General features: G+C 38.1%; 1 protein-coding gene and 1 pseudogene across 8 annotated transcripts in view; both read left to right on the top strand.

The window, feature by feature from the left end:
- Window positions 1–894: 894 nt before the first annotated feature.
- Window positions 895–20,789, top strand: part of DCP2 (decapping mRNA 2) — a 54,528-nt gene continuing 34,633 nt past the window's right edge. For all 8 annotated transcript variants that reach the window (XM_072958237.1, XM_072958250.1, XM_072958254.1 and 5 more), the window contains exons 1-4: window positions 895–1,143; window positions 13,982–14,133; window positions 19,720–19,847; window positions 20,254–20,352. In XM_072958237.1, the coding sequence (XP_072814338.1) occupies window positions 1,091–1,143; window positions 13,982–14,133; window positions 19,720–19,847; window positions 20,254–20,352 (432 nt within the window). In that variant the 5' untranslated portion in view covers window positions 895–1,090. The remainder of the gene's footprint in view (window positions 1,144–13,981; window positions 14,134–19,719; window positions 19,848–20,253; window positions 20,353–20,789) is intronic.
- LOC102528172 (tumor protein D54 pseudogene) lies at window positions 9,013–13,183 on the top strand (annotated as a pseudogene).

The raw sequence follows: 20,789 nt of genomic DNA on the forward strand, positions 1-20,789 counted from the left end.
TCAGAACTGCCCTTGAGTCTCAATTCTGTAAGTGGCCTATGAAGGCTGTATGTTGGCAACAAAAAGATGGGAGAGCAAATGGTAGAACAGACTAAGCTCACAATGGAGTAGGTGTGTATGTGTGGGTCTGATAAAAACCGAGCAAGTTGAAAAATGGAAGGATCCAGAGCTTCTACAAGTATCCCAAATTGATTGGACTCCGTTAAGTAAGATGTGGAATGAATGAGGACTAGCCGGTTGGAATGCTGTGAGCATGTAGGAGGTGAAAGGCAGATGCCCCAGTCCAGGTTCAATCAATTCATATTTTCTGAGATCTTACAGGGTGTCAAATACTGGGATAAAGTCTCTTGTCTTCACAGTCAGGGCCGAGTGCTCGCAAAGTGACAGAGGTCAGCAACCACAAAAATTACAACTCTCAGGGGTTTATAGTGAAAGGAGACACAGCCCTTGGCCAGGAGGTGCTGCGGCTGGAGTGAGTGTGTGTGGGGGACATCTGGTGATAGGAACCGTGCATGCATACGTGTGCTGAATGCGCCCACGGGCTCTGCGGTGCAGAGGTCGGCGCACCTGCTCAGTCGCGGGGAGGACGTGCAAACCATGCCAAGTCCCGGTTATTGGTCTTCAGACTTCTTAGGAAAACCTGAGCCCTCTAGATTTCTTAGTAGTGCAAAGGAGGTATGGTGCGCATGCTCCTACCCACCCCAAGGCCCAGTCAAGGGCGGCGGGAAGTTGGTTTTATGAGTAGCAGCTGAGCAGCTTTTAGACGGATTGGAGCCCACGGACCAATAAACAAATGTCTCATTGGCTTAGCTTGCGCAGGCTCCTTGTTCTCCAGCTTCCCATTGGTCCTTTCAAGCAGGGAAGGGCGTGGCTCCAGGGGCTCCGCCCCGCGCCTCGGCCCAGCCTCGGGGTCCAGGGCTGAGGGAGCGGGACGGAAGTGAGCGGGTCCCGCCCCTTCCCCCTCTCGTTTTCGTTGGAGCCGCCGCCTCCGCTGCTGCCCGCTCTCCGGCGAGCCGGAGTCTCCGTGCCGTACCCTCGGTCCCCGGCCGCGCGGAGCCGGGATGCACTGCTCCTGCTGTGGGTCCTCATCATGGAGACCAAACGGGTGGAGATTCCCGGCAGCGTCCTGGACGATCTCTGCAGGTACCGCGGCGCCCCTCACTGCTCCGGCCCCCTTTCGTCCCTTGCTCTTTTTCTCTGAGTTTCGGCGACTTTGCGTCTCCTCCCCTGGCCCCCGTCCTTGTCCTGGCTTTCTGGTCCCGCCGCTGCTCCCTTTCGCCGGCCGACCCTTACCTCGGACGACACCACCCCACTTTTTTCGCCTCAGTCTCCCGGTTTCCCACGCCCCCCTCCATTTCTCCTCGCGCAGCACCGGAATTTCCTCATTTTCTAAGTTCCTCAACTATTTTGCTTTCTTGCAAGCGAAACCTGGGTCTTTGGCATTTTGCGGCTGCCCCTCCCCCTCCCATTGCTTTTTCTGGCTCTGACTTTCACAGACCGTTTCCCCCCTCTCCCCACCGTCTCATTCCCAAATTTTGTTGAAAGACCCCAGGGTTTTTAAGTCTTAGAATCCTAGGGAGCAATTTTCACTTAACCCCACCTCCCATATTCTTATATATCCGTGGCGTTCTCTGTAAACTGCTGTGAAGAATTACTCTCTTGATTATCCCAAAACTTATCACTGGAAGTGGAAAAAAAAAAGTCTAACTGCTTTTTAAAAAATTCTTTAATTATCCTTCTTAAAGGAAACTCTCAACCACAGGGTTTTATCTCATGGTATACTTTTATAAGGGAAGTTGTTTGCATTTTTCGTGTCGGCTATGATTTCAGAAAGCCAAGCACGTGTAAAATGGACTTAAAATTTTACTTGAGGAAAAGAAAATGTTTTTGTTGAGGTAATACCCTGAGTTGTTGCTGTAGCAGTTGTGTCGCCTTCACGCTTTTTTTAAATGGGAGGGAAAGAACTAGTGTTTGTGGAGTTAGTACTGAGTGCCAGGCAGGCACTGATTCCTCGTTTCACATGTATTATTTAATTTTTGAAACAACCCTGTTTGGTAGGTTCAGTTATTTCCGTTTTCATCAGACAGACTCAGAGGTTGTAATTTACACAAGGTCACATTCATCTTAATTTAGAAAATCAAGATTTGAAACCTAGACCTTTTTCTCTATGATACTTGTGTTTTTTCTCCTACACAGGTGGATGTAATGGAAAGTTAAGTCTCACGTTATAACTTCATGAAAGAAAGGTACATGTAGATAGGTAAATAGACTATATTCTGCAACTAAGAAGAATTAGTGTCACTGTACTTTAGTGATGGTGTGGTTATAACTTTTGGAATATGATAGACTAAAATGAACCATTTAAAAGGCACTAATTTTCTGTGATCCCAAATTTCAGAAAAAAAGAAAAGAGGTTTGATGTCTGTCCTTGTGGTTAAATGACCAGAAGAACTTGTACCAGAAGTGGAATTACGATTTTTATTTTCTTATTCTTGTTTCCAGAATTTTTTTTAAAGGATGTACCTTTTTATAGTTAGAAAAATACAATATTTGGAAAGGTGAGCAATAATTACGTATGACTTAATAGGGATACAGATTGGTTTAGAAAAAGATAGGTAATCTTATATCTAAACCAATCTTCCCATTTGTATTGGGTTTATTTTGTATATTATATCATTTAAAGAAGTCATACTAGCCATTATGAAAATAATTGATTTTATGTGTGTAATCTTACAAAACAGTGGTGTCGTAATTTGTAAACATCACGTTAAACATCTGAGTATTAAATAAAGATTCTTAATGTGGTTTTCCAGTGAGTGTATTTAAGATATTTTATAAGAATCTTGGTGAATAGAGAAACTTTTTTTTTCCTTTTGAAGAAAATTTTTTTGCAGTTACTGTGTTTTGGCTCTGTAGGATGATGTGTTTAAAAATTAGGGCTAGCTTTGATAAACTAATAGTAAAACTGTTTCTGAACCAAACTTGGGTCTGCCTGCCTGATGTGCAGCAGAGCCAGTACTGACACTGGGTTGTGGTGAAGTAAAGTTCATTTCTTGCTGGGCCAAGAAGTGAGAATGGGCAGCTCATGCTCAAAAGCCAGGAACTCCCCAGTTTCCTGGGGTTTTCAAGGGCAAGGTGAGGGAGAGGGTCTGGGGTGAGTCAGCTGGCGTAAATTCTTCTGATTGGTTGGTGGTGTGGTAATTGGCATTTTGGGAATCTCAGTTATCAACTTTGGTTTGTAGGGTCTGAGGTCTGCATGCTGATGTTAACATGCAGTTCACTGCTTCCACCTGGTGAAGGTTTTAGTCTCTGTGAAACAACACAACGATATAGCTCAGGGTATTACATATAGACCTTGAGGAGGAACTAAAGGCCTTTGACTTTCTTTGATGGCTAAACTATTTGTGTAGCTTTACTGCTTGCCTTGTTCCTGCATTTTCTTGCTTCTCTGAATCAAATTTAGCCTAGGAGGCTAAAACTTCTACAAATAAGAGGTGAGCGACAGGGGGTGGGGATGTCTTTCCCCAGAAGGCTCCACATGGTCCTGCTCTATTTCAAAACCAAGTAACTGTTTCTTAAAACTTCAGGTTTTAGAAGTAATGCCATTTTCAAGTTAATACTTATAGTATGTTTGATTAAGCATTTTTAATGTTAACAATTCTGACTTTTGTGGGCTCTTTCAGAAAAAAATTTACAGTTAACAATTTATGGTTACTTTCTATAAAAAAAATAAAGCTTAAGTTGAAAAAGTTTGCTTTTTCTACTTTTCTGAGTATCTCTTGATTTATGAGTTTGGTCTTGTTTTTACTCCCTTTATATTGCCTCCAATGTTACTGCTTGTTTTTAAGAGGTTTTTCTTGTTTTGGGTTATTTTGGTTTTTGGTAAATTACGTAGTGCAGGTAATCTTGTCAACTTCAGTCATTGACCATATATTAATGTTTTGGAGAAATGTAAAATCTGAGATTGATTTTGATGTGAAAAATTAGATCAGGAGACTTAAGTTTTCAAGATCTGAACTTTGTAACTATTAAACAGTGTATAACCTGAGACATGCAATGTTATTTTCCAGATGGTTTAATATTCAACATTTCATTGACTGGAATGCTTGTGCAGCCATTAGGAATTCCTAAGGCAGTTAGCAAACAGTAAACTGAGAGAAAATACTTGTCTCGAAAAGATGTGCAAAGTATACTAATAAATGTAACAGTCATTTGATGTCCTTTGTTAAAACAAATTTTTAAGTGTTTCGCAGGTATATGTTTGCGTGTACGCACAGGAAAAGTCTGAAAGAATATACACCAAACTAATAACACTAGTGACTTATGGCTAGGATGAAATTAGAGGAGAGAAAGGGAGGACTCTTGTTTAAGATGTTTTAGTGAACCAAAATTGTTTTATAATAAAACATGTGTGTGTGTGAAAAAGTAAATCACCATTTTATGGTGATACTTCAGTGCACCATGATTTTTGACATCAAAAGTCAAATATATAGTTTTTTAAAAATACCATTTAAGTTAGCTTATTAAAGATTGGGGAAGCATGTTTTTTAAAGTAAAAACTGAAAATTGCACTTTGGTCAGTATCTCTTTTTTATTTCTATTTTTAAATTCTTTTTTTAATTTTGGGGGGATGTAGTTTTTTTTGTTTTAAATGGAGGTACTGGGAATTGAACTCAGGATCTCATGCATGCTAAGCACGTGCTCTACCACTGAACTATACCTCCCTCCCTCCCAGTTGTTTCTCTTAAAGAAGTAATTGGAGTTCTTTATAAGCCTCTTTAAGAATTAAACGGTGAGGCCACTCCAGTGTTAAAAGGATAAAGATATTTTCTGGCAACTAATGTTGCTGCTATTTTGGTGATTGCCTAGGTTAATTAAATAATTTGTGCTCATCTCCAGCTCCACATTTTAGTGTTCAGCTCATCTGAAACATTTTTGTTAATTGCAGTCCTTGTGCTAATGCTTTTTCGATCTGTGGGCACATTGAAAAGGTGACACTTGGAAAGTGGAGAAATTTTTCCTGTAACAAATTATTTTGGAAAGTATTTTTCCTGCTATTACAATATACATTTATATGTGTGTATACACTTCTGAATCTTTAAAACACATCAAAAACATTCACAGACTGAAAGCACTGAAGTGTAATTTTCATGTATTGAAACTTTGTTTTGTAAAGTTTCTTAGAGAAGTTGGCCTTGAACTGTTAAAAAAAAAAAAAGTACTCTCCTGTGAGGTTAAAAAAAACAAAACAGTACAGACGAATTTATAAAATGGAAAGCAACACTCTCTTGCCCTACCCCTTTGTATCACAGTTCTGCTCTCTAGACGTACCTGTTACATGTTGAACTATTCTGGTGGATACTTAAATATTGTAGAGTATACTTGGACAAATTTCTTGTGTTATCAACTTTAGATACTAGATTGAAGACTTAGTGTATCTTGGTAGATTATCAGGTGAGGGTTTAGTTTACACTTACTGTTGCCCTCGTCCTCCTTCCAGTACAGTTAAATCACTATTTTAAGTTGTTTCATTGGTTAATTTTGTGACTTTAAAGTTTTATGAACTTCTGAACAGTATCTCGAGTCTCTCATGAGGTGAGGCATTTAGTGTCCTATCATTTCTTCCATTTCTTACCCATTCCCTCAGCTTCTGTCCAGGTGAACCTAACATAAAAGTTAAGATTAATAATGTTTATATTCCATTTTGTAACCTTATGAAGTCTTATACTTTTTGCTATTGATTCATTGCAAAAGCTGAACAATTAAAAATTATAATAGTGTTTGTTATGCATCATGTCTATGTAAGTGTTCTCACAGTAGAGGCAAGTCTGCATGGCTAGGGTTTTGTTTCTTTTCAATCTGCCATGGTCATGATCCTTTTTTAAGAATCTTGAAGGAGAATGTCCGGGTGAATTCTCCTGGTCAAAATGATGCCTTTTAATTTTTTCTTTTGGAGAAAGAAGCATATGCTCTCTTCATTATTCCCTGATTCCTTGTAGCTATTCTTGAAATAATTTTTCCCCATTTGTTCTAATTTTGGCTTTTTGCCTCACGTTTGGACTCTGACTCTCTTGTACATTACCCCTCCGTTCCCAGCATGTCCAGAGTTTCTAGCTGCCTTCTGTCTCCCCCACCCTACCCCTCATCTGTTCCTTTAATATATGTCCCATCTTACCCTGAATCACACTATCTACAGTATCTAATTCTACAGATTTTTTTTTTTTCTCCTGGAGAATGCCCTTTTGGAGACCTCCACCCTCCTAGTCTGATCTAGGCTGGTTGCTCCCTAGATTTGCCAAACAACTAGCATGCTAGAATTCCCTTCCCCACCTCTCCTAGGTTGTATCTCTTCTCTCTTGAATCGCATGTTTTATGCTTTCTTGGTTTTCATTCTGGTTTTGCTGATGCACTTTCTAAAGTAATTTCTTTTGAAGGAGTTATTAGGGAGTCAACTTTCTGAGTCCATATATAACTGAAATGTCTATTTGTTTTCTCTTATGTTCCCAGGGCCCACACTTTCAGTACAAAGGTTCTAGGAGATAACCTTAACACTCTTTTCTTTAGGGCCTGTTTTTTTAATGTGTTTAATTTTTTCTTCATCACGACTTAAATTTTCCTTAGATGTTGGATGATTTTTTTTTTTGCTGTTTCATATTTAGGATGAGGGGCTTATTTATTGACAGGCTTCTTTACGTTAGTAGATAAGGAGCTAGCTCTTACACTGGGGGGCCCTTGAATACCAGTGTGTAGGAGTTTTGCTTTGAGGTGTCAACACCCAGACCTATCTAAGTTAGAAGGGCCTTGAGTATTGTTACTCCTCTCCTCCAACCCCCGTTTTGTAGGGAAAACTCTTGACTGTCAGAGTGAAAGAAAATTAGATGTTCTTCTATTACATTAAATAGACTTTGCTGTTTGCTTTTTTAAAAGTTTTGTTTCTCATTCCTGTCTTCCAGCTTACCTTTTCTTCAGTTGGGGCTTTTCTGGATTTCTCTGACTTAGGCACTTTCTTTCCACGTGTTACATTGTGGTTAATGTCTTGTAGAAATTTGTTGAAATGTGAATTTCTAGTTAAAGATAGTAGATTGAACACAAACACCTGCTCCACTCTAAGGGTTAAGTTAAAAAAAAATTAAAGCATAAATGCATAAGAAAAGGAAGAATGGGTGAAGAGATGAGCAACAAAATTTGGAAACTGAAGCAAAAGGGAGGGTGGTATATGACTTAGCAGACCTGATAGACTGAATGAGAGACTATTGTAGTAGTCAGCCTACTTCAGAATTAGAGAATATTGACAAGTGGCAGAAGTGAATTCATGCATCCTGTGTATATACTGAAAACGCTCATCCTTCCCCTGCTTAGCTCCCAGAATGTGGCAAACTGGCCTTTATCCTCCTAGTAGGAGATTGGAAAGTTCTTCTCTAGGCAATCTGACTAGCCCATGAGGAAACACCTGAAGATTCTGACATTGGAGGTTTCTCAATTAAATGGCTCAGTTTGATCACCTTAAATGGTGTCTCATAGTTGGACAACCCTCCTAATGAGCTTTGTGGTCCGTCAGGCTTAAATATGAACATCTGAAATAGGCCTCAACATGAAAATTAGAGCTTAAAATTAACAACAAAAAGCAACAGTCATGGAATAACAGAATAGTATATGAAAGCATAATTTAACACTTAAAAATAGCATTTGGAACCAGGGGGGTAGAGGGTGGGAAGGGATAGACTGGGATTTCAAAATTGTAGAATAGATAAACAAGATTACACTGTATAGCACAGGCAAATATACACAAAATGTTATGATAAATCACAGAGAAAAAAATGTGACAATGAGTGTGTATATGTCCATGAATGACTGAAAAATTGTGCTGAACACTGGAATTTGACACAACCTTGTAAAATGATTATAAATAAGTAAAAAATGTTAAAAAAAATAGCATTTGGAGTTTTAAATATGAGAATATGAGCAGAAACAAAAACCTCAATAGATGGTTTGCAAGAGGCCACTTCCCAGAAAGTTAGAAGGGTGCAGTAAATCAGGGAGGAATTGGCAGAGAGAAGAATCACAGGATCAGTCCCTGAGGCCCTTTTGTATTGAAGGAATGAGTTTCCAAATAGGTAAGTCCATTGAATGGCTGATGCAGTGGATGAAAAACAGACAACTGGGAAGCTGATTCAGAACATTGAGGACAGAAGGAAGAACCTAGAAGCTCCAGTCTGGGGAGGGGTGTGGTGAAACAGGTCAGACAAAGGAATCTAAGTGGCTTCAGTCTTCCACATCAAAATTGTAGGCTGGTGGAAGAGAGCACTGTCTTCAAAATACTGAAGGAAAGTGATGTCCAATCTAGAATTCTTTACCTAGTCAGATTACCAAGTGTGAACAGAGTAAAGATATTTTTGAATTTACAACATCTTAATACTTAATCTCCCTTGCATCCTTTCTCCAGGAAGTGTGGAAGGATGTACTTTGTGAGAACAAGGAAGTATGCTGAGAAGGAAGACAAGATAGAAGAAACATGAGATTAATACAGGATGGAGGCGTAGGGACCATAGGATGCTAGTGAAAGGACAGCATAGGATGACAGGTGTGTATTGTGTGAAGACAGCAACTAGTCCAGACTTGGAACAGATCTGAAGGCTCAGCGAGTCTTCAAAATTAAACTAATGTGTCTGAATTAACGTCTTGAGAAAAAAATCCGGGAAACTAGTGGAAGATTGAGTTAGTGACAAATATAGAGAAAACAAAGCAAAAACAGTGACAAGATATTTACTAATTAGTGGGAGAACAAAGGATTGTGCTTGAAAGGAAAAACATTTGTAACTTACCGCATGGCTTAGTTGTGAATTGCATTTACAGGATCATAGTTTTGTAAAGACCAAATACTGATCTAACCCTGTGGGTGTGACCTGGGAGCGATTTTGTTCCCCTCAGGGAACATTTGGCCGTGTCTGGAGGTCTTTTGGTTGACGTAGCTTGCTGGAGGGTGCTACTGACATCTAATAATAGAGGCTAGCGATGCTTCTGAGTGCCCTACAGCACACAGGACAGCTCCTTTCCACGTGAGTTGTCTGCTCCGAGTGTCAATAGTGCTGAAGTTGACAAACTAACCAAAACTAAGATATAATTTTGTTGGGAAGATGGAGAGATAAGAAGGGTGTGTATAATGAGAGTGGGAGGAATAGAATTGATTCTTCATTTCCATAGTAGAAATCAATAGAAAATGTCCTCAAATGTCCCAAACTGAGAAAATAAGAAATCGCAGACAGATGCATTTTTGAGATTTGGTGTAAGTTAAACAAATCAAATGAAAGGCTAGTTTTTGCAGTGCTATTTGTGTACCATCCACTGGTCAGTCTGAGACTTGGGGCAGTGGTCTGTTTCATACATAGTTCAGTTCACAAAGTCTGTGGTTTGCTGTTTTTAGTCTAATGCAAGTTTGTGCAGCTTGGGGTTGAGCCTCAGAATCTGTAAACAATTTCATGGGACTGTTTTCCTGAGCTGCTCCTTTTTTGCCGTCTTCTTGGTACTTGACTCTTCCTTTTGAGGAAATTGAATATTGAAAAATGGCAAAAATGGAAAGGCACTCTGCTGCACAGTTCAGGTGACTCTGCTCATGTTTGGGACCAAGCGACTGGAGACTAGGAGAAAAAAAAAGGAATGGAGGTTGGCCCTACTCTCTTGGGAACACCCAGCTCTTGTGATAGGAGAGGAAGGTTCTTGTCCATCAGAGTTTTAGCTTCTGGGGATCCCTGTTAAAGCCTCTGTTGCTGCCAGTGTGGCATTGCTTCGGGACTGGGGGACATGAGAGAATGGAAAGAAGAAAGGGGGAATTTCCCCCACTGTCTCAGAGTTAGGAGATTCCTTTAGACTTCCTGATTCTTGAGGCAGAGCTGGAGGGCTTTCTGGAGCTTTCTCTGTCCCTGCCAGTGCTAACTTATAACCCCCAATCCTCTAGGATACTGGAGGGTGGAAAATTGGTAAATTCAGATACTGTTCTTCCTCCCCAGTCTTCCTGCTGCTCTTTGCTTTTCACAGCCTTCAAATAGCTGTTTTATGTATTTTGTCCAGGTTTTATAGCTGCATTTTATGGGAGGGACAGAGTGGAGTGTGCTTGTTCCATCTTACCAGGAATAGGAACCTATGTAAGGATTTCAAAGATTAATTAAAATCACCAGTATTTGTCACACAGTTTGCTAGACTGTGGGGGAAATAGATGCAAAAATATAGTATCTTATCTTGGTGAACTAGTTTGGAAGAGTATAGACACAATAATAGTAAAAATCAGATAATGGCTGTAATGGAGAAGGGGTTGAGAGAGTATATAAATCTGTTCAGAGAAGTCTGATGTACCTGCATAGGAGACATAGTGTTTGTAAGTCACAAGGGATGAATTAAGAGTTAGCTAGATGGACAGGAGAAGAGAAAAATAGATATAATGTGTGGATGGCAATTTAGGACAGTTCCAAGAATTAAGTATTGCTGGGTATATATAGAGTGATAGGTGTTGGGCGGGTGAGCAGACATCAGATCTTGAATGCCATATAGAAGAGTTCAGATTTTTATGTCTTGGATAATACCACCAGAGTTGCATGTTACATGTCTTGTTCTTAGTGTAGGTGCAGTTTAAGCTCCTTTTCCCCCCATTGTTTTTCTATATTGAAATGTCTTACTGTTTACTTACACGATCAGATTTTGGAATGTACTTTATTTTTTATAATTTAAAAGCATTTTTTGATGTTTGATTTGAAACTTGAAAAGAACCAAGAACATTTAGCACCACAGTTAGTGAATAGTGAAAGTGGTCAAACCAGGTAATGCTGTTTTTAATTTTTAAAAAATGACTAAAAACCAATGGATTTCTTTTATGTAGTTCAGTCTGTCTCCAAAGGTCGCTAGAAAAAAACATTACCAAAAACTAAGCCAGGAAGAAGCTTAATGGTGGTTGGTTAATGAATGCTGTAAATCAGGTAAATTCTGACTTGTTGCACAGAAAAGGGCTTCATTATCTTAATTGTACATGCATCTGTGTAATATAGTGTGCATTTATACTATGTATTAAAATAAATATGTCCTCCCTCCCTCTGAATGTACTTGGAAAGGACAATGTAGGATTTTTAAAAGGGTTTTGTTTTTTTTTTTTTAATGAAGTACAGTCAATTACAATGTGTCGGTCTCTGGTATACAGCACAATGTCCCAGTCATGCATATACATACATATATTTTCATATTTTTTTCTATTAAATATTATTACAAGATATTGAACATAGTTTCCTGTGCTATACAAAAGAAACTTTTTAAAATCTGTTTATATGTAGTGGCTAACATTTGTAAATCTCAAACTCCCAAATTTATCCCCTCGTGCCTCCCCTCTTTCCCTCAGTAACCATAAGATTGTTTACTAAGTCTGCAAGTCTGTTTCTGTTTTGTAGATTAGTTCATAGTGTCCTTTTAAGATTCCACATATGAGTGATATCATATGGTATTTTTCTCTTTCTGGCTCACTTCAGTTAGAATGATGATCTCTAGGTCCATCCATATTGCTGCAAATGGCCTGATTTTATTCTTTTTTATGGATGAGTAGTATTCCATGGTATAAATATACCACAACTTTTTTATCCAGTCATGTGTCGATGGACATTTAGGTTGGTTCCATGTCTTGGCTATGGTATATAGTGCTGCTGTGAACACTGGGGATATATACCCTCTGGATATATACCCAGAAATGGGGTTGCTGGATCGTATAGTAAGTCTATTTTTAGTTTTTTTGAGAAGTCAGTGTTTTTCATTATGGTTGCACCAAACTACATTCCCACCAGCAGTGTAGGAGGGTTCCCTTTTCTCCACACCCTCTCCAGCATTTAACGTTAGTGGACTTTTGAGTGATGGCCATTCTGACTGGTGTGAGGTGATACCTCATTGTAGTTTTGATTTGCATTTCTCTAATAATTAGTTGTATTGAGCATTTCTTCATATGTCTATTGGCCATTTGTATGTCTTCATTGGAGAAATGCTTATTACGTCTTCTGCCCATTTCTGGATTGGGTTTTTTTGTTAAGTTGTATGAGCTGCTTATATAGTCTGGCAATTAAGCCTTTGTCAGTCACATCATTTGCAAATATATTCTCCCATTCTGTAGATTGTCGTTTTGTTTTGCTTATGGTTTCCTTTGCTGTGCAAAAGCTTTAAAAGGGAGTATATTTGAAAGTTATTTTGAACTCAGTTTCTTCAGATGAGCTCTTTAGGAAATCTAATTTATTAATGAGTCTATTAATTTATTTCTTTGTAATACTTTAACTACGACGATTAAGCAGCCAACATCTTTCCTGTTTGATTGTATGAATATATTTGCACATATTCTTTAAGAATAAAATGTTTCCAGACATGGGAGGAAATCCTAGCAAAAGTTGTTTCCTTGCCCACTTTCAATTTATTGTTAGTGAGCTCTTAAGTTCATCTCTGTACTTGTGAACAGAGAGTAGATGGCTCTTAAGAAACTCTCTCATGAGTAATGCTGCGACAGCTGAGGTGGTTCTGTGGGCTGATGTAGTTTGCTTGGCCTCGACTTGGGCTCCACTGGCCAAGACAGCAGTCTGAATTCTCCTAACAAAGGTCTGCTCTCTGACTCTGTGACGGATGTCCCTGTTGATGCAGCAGTGGCTGCCCGGGCTTCTGCTGTTGAGGGTCTGAGGAGGGCCGAGGAGGAGGAGTTGGTCAGGGTCGAGCTCGCAAAGGTGGCAGAGGAAACTGTCACCCTGCTATAGGTGCTGGCAGCCTAGGGGAGGCTCTGTGGGGCGCTGAAATGGAGGCCAAGCCTGACTGCCTTGGAGAGCCTGAAGCAGAACCTGTCTTAGAGTTGGCATGACCTGCAGGTCTCTAACACCTGCATGAAAACTTCTGAACAACTTGGAGAGTGGGATGAGAAAGTGACCCAGTCGGACCTCTGCAAGAAGACTTGGGAAACACTCTCTCAGGTGGGATGGAAGACTTCAACTGCCTTGTCTACCCTGGGCTCTGCCATCAGCAGGAATCTCGAGGCAGGAGGAATTCTGCAACCTTCATGTCATTTGAAGACTGAGTTAGGACCATAAAATCTACGGTTTTGAGTGGCAGAGAGAATGACAGTGACAGCCTTCCCTCCTTGACCGGTAGTGGTGACAGAATCTTCCCCGATCACATGTCCTTCTAATCCCATAGTGGCTTCACCACAGAACAAGCACACCCTCATCGCCACAACTATGACTTCGGGCAGTGCAGTGCGGCAGCCAGCCAGGCCGTGGTGAATGCCTAGAGCCGGTTTTGAGGACAGTCATGCCATCCACATGGAGATGTGGCTACTGCACTCGCATGGGTTAGAAAACACGTCTTGTACACAGATACTTTGCACTATGTCGGCAGATGCTGCAGATCACTGTGGCACCTTGCCTTGGGGGCAGGAAGTGGGCAGGGTGGCGGATCCCAAGGTGTGAAGAGCCAAAGCCCTGCTCCCTTTGGGAATCTTGTTAGTTCATCTACATGTTGAAAGGGTGGGAAGAATAAGTATAAAATGTGTGGTGTTTTCTAAACTTCTTTCAGAAGGAGTCATCCAGAAAGCCCTGCCTGCTCTGCAGTTTATTTCAGAAAGCTAAACAAGAAAACTGTCCATTTTCAGAGACCTTCACAGGAAAGAACCTGATTATCAGCAGCTGCCTAATTGTTATACTAGTGATCTAGCTTTAACAGAAGCAAATTCTTTATTTTTTAAAAATGCAGTGGATGTTTCAAAAATTAAAACTAAAGCAGTTTTTAAAAAATTGTTATAAATGAAATGCATGTGGTACCTCTTTTCATCTTCCCTGTAGTGATTTCCTATTTGCTTCGCTTCCTTGACCAGCAGTACTCTTGGTCCCTTTTCTATATTGGTGGATCAGAGATGGAGCAGTTAAAAAGGTTGAAATAAATGGTTATGGTTTGTAAATGTAATTTTTATGTTTTTTGTTTTTGACAGCCGATTTATTTTGCATATTCCCAGCGAGGAAAGAGACAATGCTATCCGAGTGTGTTTTCAGATTGAACTTGCCCATTGGTTTTACTTGGATTTCTACATGCAGAACACACCAGGATTACCTCAGTGTGGGATAAGAGACTTTGCTAAAGCTGATATCCTTTTTATTACTATAATGACTGTCTTTCATGCTTGTTAATAAGATATTTTAGCGCAAATTTCCTTTTGTTTGTCTTTGGAATTTATAACATATTAGATAAAATATACTTGATTTCTAAAAATTGTCAAATATATAAAACATATGATTTGCCCCTAATTGTGGTAGGCACAGTTTGATAGTATAGTTGTATGTCAGTAGTCAGGACGAGGGGTGGTTCCAGGACCCATCTCCCTCCCCAGGTTATCAAAATCTGTGGATGCTTAAGTCTCTTAGACTATGTAATATGGTCTAGTACAGTCAGCTCTCCATATCTGTGGGTCCCACATCTGTGGATACTGGAGGGCTGACTGTATTCTTACTATGTAGTTAACCCCTTGAAATGTGCACTGATAATTAGCATTAAATTTGATTTTCTTTCAGAAATAACTTGCCTATTTCTAGAACTGATCTGTGTTTTACTATCCTCTTGCTGGTCCTCTTAAGTGGATGATCTTAATTCAGATTTACTATCTTTGTGGGATAGAAATTCTTAAATATTGAATACTTACTATGTTTAAAGATGTGTTTTTGGTTCTGTGAGAAATACAAAGAAGTCTTTGCCTTCAGAGAAGCTTTTTTCCCCTCCCTATTTACAAATAAGATAGAAACTTGTCATAATTTGTTAATCATAAAAGTCACATGAATATTTAAGATTATAAAAGAACTATGTTATAAGGCAAAAAGATGAATTGCTAATGCTAATGATATTAAATGTTTTTAGAATTTGGCACAAGATGAAAAGATTTTAGGCAAACCTGTGTTTTTAAGGAAATGTAGAATTTTCTAAATAGACAGGGTAGGGAAATAGGTTCCAGGGAAAGAAAAGGGATTGAGGAAAATGGGAGAGTCAGAAAGGATAAGGATTATCTCAAGAAGTAAATTAGTTTATATTGAGGTTCTTACAGAGATCTAAGAGGAGGTATGGATGGAAGATATATAGTGGGGTTTGTGAGTTTTTAAATCTTGAGCCAAAGTTCTTTGATTTTTATTCTCTAAGTCATTTTTTTAAACCATAAATTGTGTGGTCAGATGAAATTGTACCCACAAGTTCACTGTGCTACACTAGAGTTGGAATAGGAGTAAGTAACCTAAAATAACCCTCATACTCGGCTCCCTGTGCTTTTTCTTTAGCCCCGTGAAATGAGGAACCCCCTAGGGCTCTGCAGAAAATGGTTGAAACTCTGTCTATTCTATTTAACTGTTGATGATTGAAAGTTTTTGAGCAAGACTGAGGGATATTTCTCAGATCATTTGATAGTGGTATTTAATACTTACTTTGTAGAAAAGGTTGAACCACAAGGAGGACCGTTAACATTACTTCAGATTTGTAGCAGTAAGGTCCTGACCCATAGTAGAGGGACTACACAGAAGAGACTGAAGAGACAGATTTCAATGGCATTTTTGAGCATGTCTTTGTTAAAGTCTTGGTAATAGGTTCTGTGAAGAAGTCACAGAAGACTGTTTTTGAGGAACTATAATCTAGTTACAGAAACAGGCAGATCCTCTTCTGTGATTTTGGTTTATTTTGCATAGATGTAGGGTTTTGCCAAAGCAGCTTTATATACTTGGGGGTTCTGGATAAGGTTTTGTGTGTGTAAGCATGTGAGTTTTAAATTTTCCTTGTTATTTTTTAAAGGCCTCTATTTTAATTAGGTTTTTTCCCTCCATACAACTGAATTAAACATTTCTTGCTAATATGGTAGACTTCGTTAAATAATTGAGTGCTTCCTCTATGCCAGGCATTGTGCAGTGAACAAGGTAGATTCAGCCCCTTCTTCAGGGAGATGAGAGACAAGAAAGGACATGATTACAGTGCAGTCTCACAGTTTTGATAGCATAGGGTTCAGTAGGAACAGGAAAGATGGCTACTCAACCCAGATTTGAAATTAGGTAAAAGTGTTCTTTGAAAGAAGGCTCTTGTAGCCCATGTTGGTTTGGACTTTATCCATAAGAATAATAAGAGAATATAGGAGATTTTTAAATTTTACATTTTATTTTGGGAAAAACCTAACAGAAGTTAAAAGAATATTACAGTCAACTGCCATTATACCCTTCTTATGTATTCACCGTTGTTAACTTTTTGCCACGTTTCCTTTATTTCTTTCTAGGGTTGTTTAGGAAGACAGTTCTGAAATAGTGTAGACTGTGAATTGGAGGAAGGTAAGACTGGCAACCTAGTTAAGTTGCTATTTCATTAATGTATGAGAGAAAAATGGAATAGAAGTGATAGAAGTGAATAGGTTAAATTTGAGTGATATTTAGGAGGTAATGTTATAACTTGGATATCTGAGGAAAAGTGGAAGGAATCAAAGATGGCACCCAGGTTTCTGATTTGAGCAGCTGAGTGGATGGGTGTGCCATTCATTCCATTTGTAGAAAAATAAAGGAGAAGAAATTTGGTGGGGGAGTGATGGGTTCAGTTATGGACATAATGGTTTATGGTACCTGTGGGATATTGGAAGTGGTGAGACTGTGTAAAAGTTAATGAGTTCTTGAGCCACATTGCTGGCGTTCTTATCCCATCTGCCATTTGCCAGTGACCTTGGGCAAATTGTGGGGCTTTTCTGTGCCTCTTTTCTCTTTTGTAAATTGTGCAGTCTTGTGATTTTTCTTCAGTAAGCAATTGGCAATATGGGTATAGAACCCATTTGTTTATGGGTTGAGATTTTGCTAGGGAGCTATATTCAGAGAACAGTGGGACAAGGGAATTTGGGATATTGCTAAGACATTGATTAAAGTGATTTGACCACACATATTGTTTAGGGAAGAAGACAAAAGCAGGAGGGTGGTCATATGGAGAAAGGAAAACTGTAAAAAAAAAAAAAAAATTTGGTGTAGAGTAACAGCATAATGTGAGTAATTAAAAGAATGCTATAGAAAATTATGGTCATGATGTTTTATTCTAATCAAACTGTTCTCACAATTGTAGTGATGGCAAGGTCCAGAATGTTGCCCTGGGAGTTGGTCTCAGAGGTGGGAATGGTTGTGAAGGACAAGGGACACATGAAACTGAGGCTAGAACTTGAGATGAGTTGTCCAAGGGGAAATTGATACCATCTTGGTAACAGAAGGATTTTGGATGGAAATTACTGTCTAAATGTTTATTTATAACTACAGTAGATCTGACATGTTTTTGCAAACATGTCAGAATAAAAAAGTATTTTTTAAAAAATCACTGAATTGCTAAAAAAAAAGATGTATATAATACAAGTAGATATATGTACTTAAAACTTCTTACATTCTTTATGTAGTCATTGTCACCTTCTGTCTTTCTCTTAGAGCTACTGTGTAAGGCCCAGTAACCTAGACTTAAGACACAAAATAATTTGATTTGGGTGGTTAAGAAAATCCGTAATGAAGTAAGAATCTTAGTGAAAATTAGAAAGATAATTAATATGACTCAGTGCGTATTCTAGGTTTTTTTAATTAAATACATTGTCTCATTAAATAAAAATGGTATTAAAAATTTCCACTCCCATATTTGAACTGCATTATTTTATGTACTGTTGAGTATGGAGGAGGATTGAAGAGTTGTCAGTAGAGAAATTGATGTCATGTTGGATTGGATTCTGTTACTTGCTGATTGTGTAGACTTGAGCAAGTACTTCGCAGGTTCTTTTCAATATTAATTCCAAGTGTGTCTTGAACTGTAGTTGGTTGGTTCATCAACCCACTTATTTTGTGGTAATTTTGGGGTAGGAAAAAAGTGGATAAATGAAGAGTGTCAATAATTTCCAAGGTTTTAGCAGTTAATTCAATTTATCTTGTGAAACCTTTTTAAAGAAGTTGTTTAATAGGTAGAAAAATGAGGTAACAGTTCATTATAGAGACATAGATACACTTTAAAATTGTTAGGAACATTGTAGGGAGAAGGAAGAGAAAGAAAAAACTGGTTAAGTGTTTTCTCTGAATTATTGGAAGTTATCTCTGTTTCTGGTATTTTTTAATGTTTTTCTCTATGGTTAAATTTTTAGTGGAAAAATATCCATTTATTTCATATTTATACCTAGAGTCAAAATAATTGATGGTGACTTTAAAACACACAAGGGATTTTACTAAACATATCAAGCCAGACTTCACTGGGAAATAACTTTCAAAATCTTAGCAAGCTGGTGTGTAGAACCATAGGGCTTCATGGAATGGTTAATGTTACATCGAAACTTTTATTTTTTTTCCCCCCTCTCCAAATAAAGGGATGAAATAATTATATTGAGATGAACCTAATACTTGTCTTTTAATTACAGTGTTGTCATAGATGGTTGACTTTTTTGAGCTCTCAGAGAACCTCTTTAGTTCTTATTACAACTATAAAAGCAAAACAAATTTTTAAACACAAAACTATAGAACTCATACAATTTTCAAAAAATGAATTTAATGTGATTTTTTAATGTGATATTTTTGTTTAAACCAAACCATTGATCGCGATGTGAATATAATGCTGACTTCTTCGAGGGTGTTCGGACGTACCTGCACTACCAGTTTGCACACCACTTTCCTTGGCTCTGTCTGTTACGAAATCTTCCTTTTTGTGTTACATTGGAATATTATTTGACCTTAATGCGCAATTTGCATGTTATGTTTCTTCTGTTTTTAGTAGCCCACAGCAATTAAAGTACCAGTAGCACCAGTATGGTCTCTAAAATTTAGTAGTGTAGTAGTTTTTATATGTGATCATCCAAAAGGTTGAAAATATGCTCTTATTACATGTTTTTTAGATTAAGATAAAAATGAAACACAGAATATTTTAAGTTTTCATAAAAGACTTGGAGACCCTTAAGAATTTGTCCTCCGTTTGAGAAAAATTATCATGAATTATAATTTCCCCCACATTTCATAATTAATGGTGTTATAATTATGAGGCGTTTGATAGCATAGACTATTGGAAACCTGAGCATAAACTTTACAGGTTTAGGTTTTATTTATTTTTAAAAATTTTTTTACCATGCCCAGTTTTGGGAAGGCGTGCCTAATTTCTTTTGAAACAGGCTATCCTTTCGTTAGTACCCAGGTATACCTTTCTTTATAGTCCTTAATAAATACTCATCTTAAAAATGTTTTTAATTGTAAAAGCAACACATGTACATGGTAAAGAAATTCACCAGTAGGGTGGTATACTTCATCCCTGGTTCCACTTCCCAGAGTTAGCCCCTTTTACTTGTCCTGATGGTTTTTGCCTCTTACCAATGTATGTGTACTGTGCATGTATTTCTTGCTATTGGTTTTAGTATCCGTTCAACTTATAACATGATAAATTTGACCCACTTCATGAGAAGTATTTGAAATGCTCACATGTTCCTGAGTTTGTGTTAACTTAGGGAACCAGACTGTGAGTATTCAAAACTTACTTGATTTGTGTCTAGGCTAAATGCAGAAGTTAGCAATGACTTGTTCAAAACAAATGTGAAAAAACAAAAACAAGAATAAGTGAGGTAAAGATACAAGTAATTTCATAGAAAGTACACAATTGATTTAAGTAGGTCTCTGTGTATGAGTACTCAAGCTGTACTAAGGGAAAAAGTAGCTTCCTTAACACAAGATATACTCTTCAGTCATTGTCCGTTTTTGCTGCCTCAAGGTGAAGATGTGGAAAAAATTTTGGATGAATGGAAGGAATACAAAATGGGAGTGCCAACATATGGTGCAATTATTCTTGATGAGACACTTGAAAATGTGAGTGGGTGTAATAAAATAAAAGGTTTTTAGTGAAAGGATCATCAGCTGTTTTCATCCTGATAATATGTGTTATTTCTATAATGTTCTGATCTGAGGTTTTAAAAATATATTTAGATTTTTAGTGATAAAAGGCCAGATTTTGCATATTTTGTCTGCATTCTGGGTCTTAATAATTTATACTTGTCGTAGTATGGCTTATTGCAAGGAAGTCACTTTGTTGTTGAACAAAAAATGTCAAAATGGGCAGAATGCCCTTAGTAGTAGTAGTATATTCAGCCTTCTGGAGGATACTTTATCAAGTACTACATAAAATTATTGGTGATGCCAGTTACCTGAAGTAAGGAGAAAAACATCTTTGGGAAAGGGAGGGCAAGTTATATTTTTACCTCTGATTGTTTTGTAGGTACTACTTGTTCAGGGGTATCTAGCAAAATCAGGCTGGGGATTTCCAAAAGGAAAAGTAAATAAAGAAGAAGCTCCTCATGATTGTGCTGCTAGAGAGGTGAGTTGTTGCAGTTTGAAACAGTGATCTTTGGTGGTTATGCTTTGTGTGTGTTTTTTTAGCCATGGAGACTTGTTTGGATCATTTACTCCTCTTTAGCAATATCTTTTATAACTTATTTTGTCTGCATCTGTCATCTTCTTTTATTTGTTTCCATTTTCTTTCATTGTCCATTTTTTATTCTATGATTTCTTTAACTTTCTTTTCCTCATGATAACTTCTCCATCTTCCTTTTAGAATTGGATTTATTATTGGTTAAAACATTTTGGCTGTTATAACTTGTTTTATGCTTACAGTCTTGGCTTCCAGACAAATGCACAATTTGGGCTTTTCTAAGAAATTAACATTTGTTGCTCAAAACCCATTCTAGCTTTCCACTGCTTACAGGATGAAGTCTAATTCTTTAAGTATTGAAACAGCTTCCCCTACCCCCAACA

This window comes from Vicugna pacos, chromosome 3, assembly GCF_048564905.1.
Source record: "Vicugna pacos chromosome 3, VicPac4, whole genome shotgun sequence".
NCBI lineage: Eukaryota > Metazoa > Chordata > Mammalia > Artiodactyla > Camelidae > Vicugna > Vicugna pacos.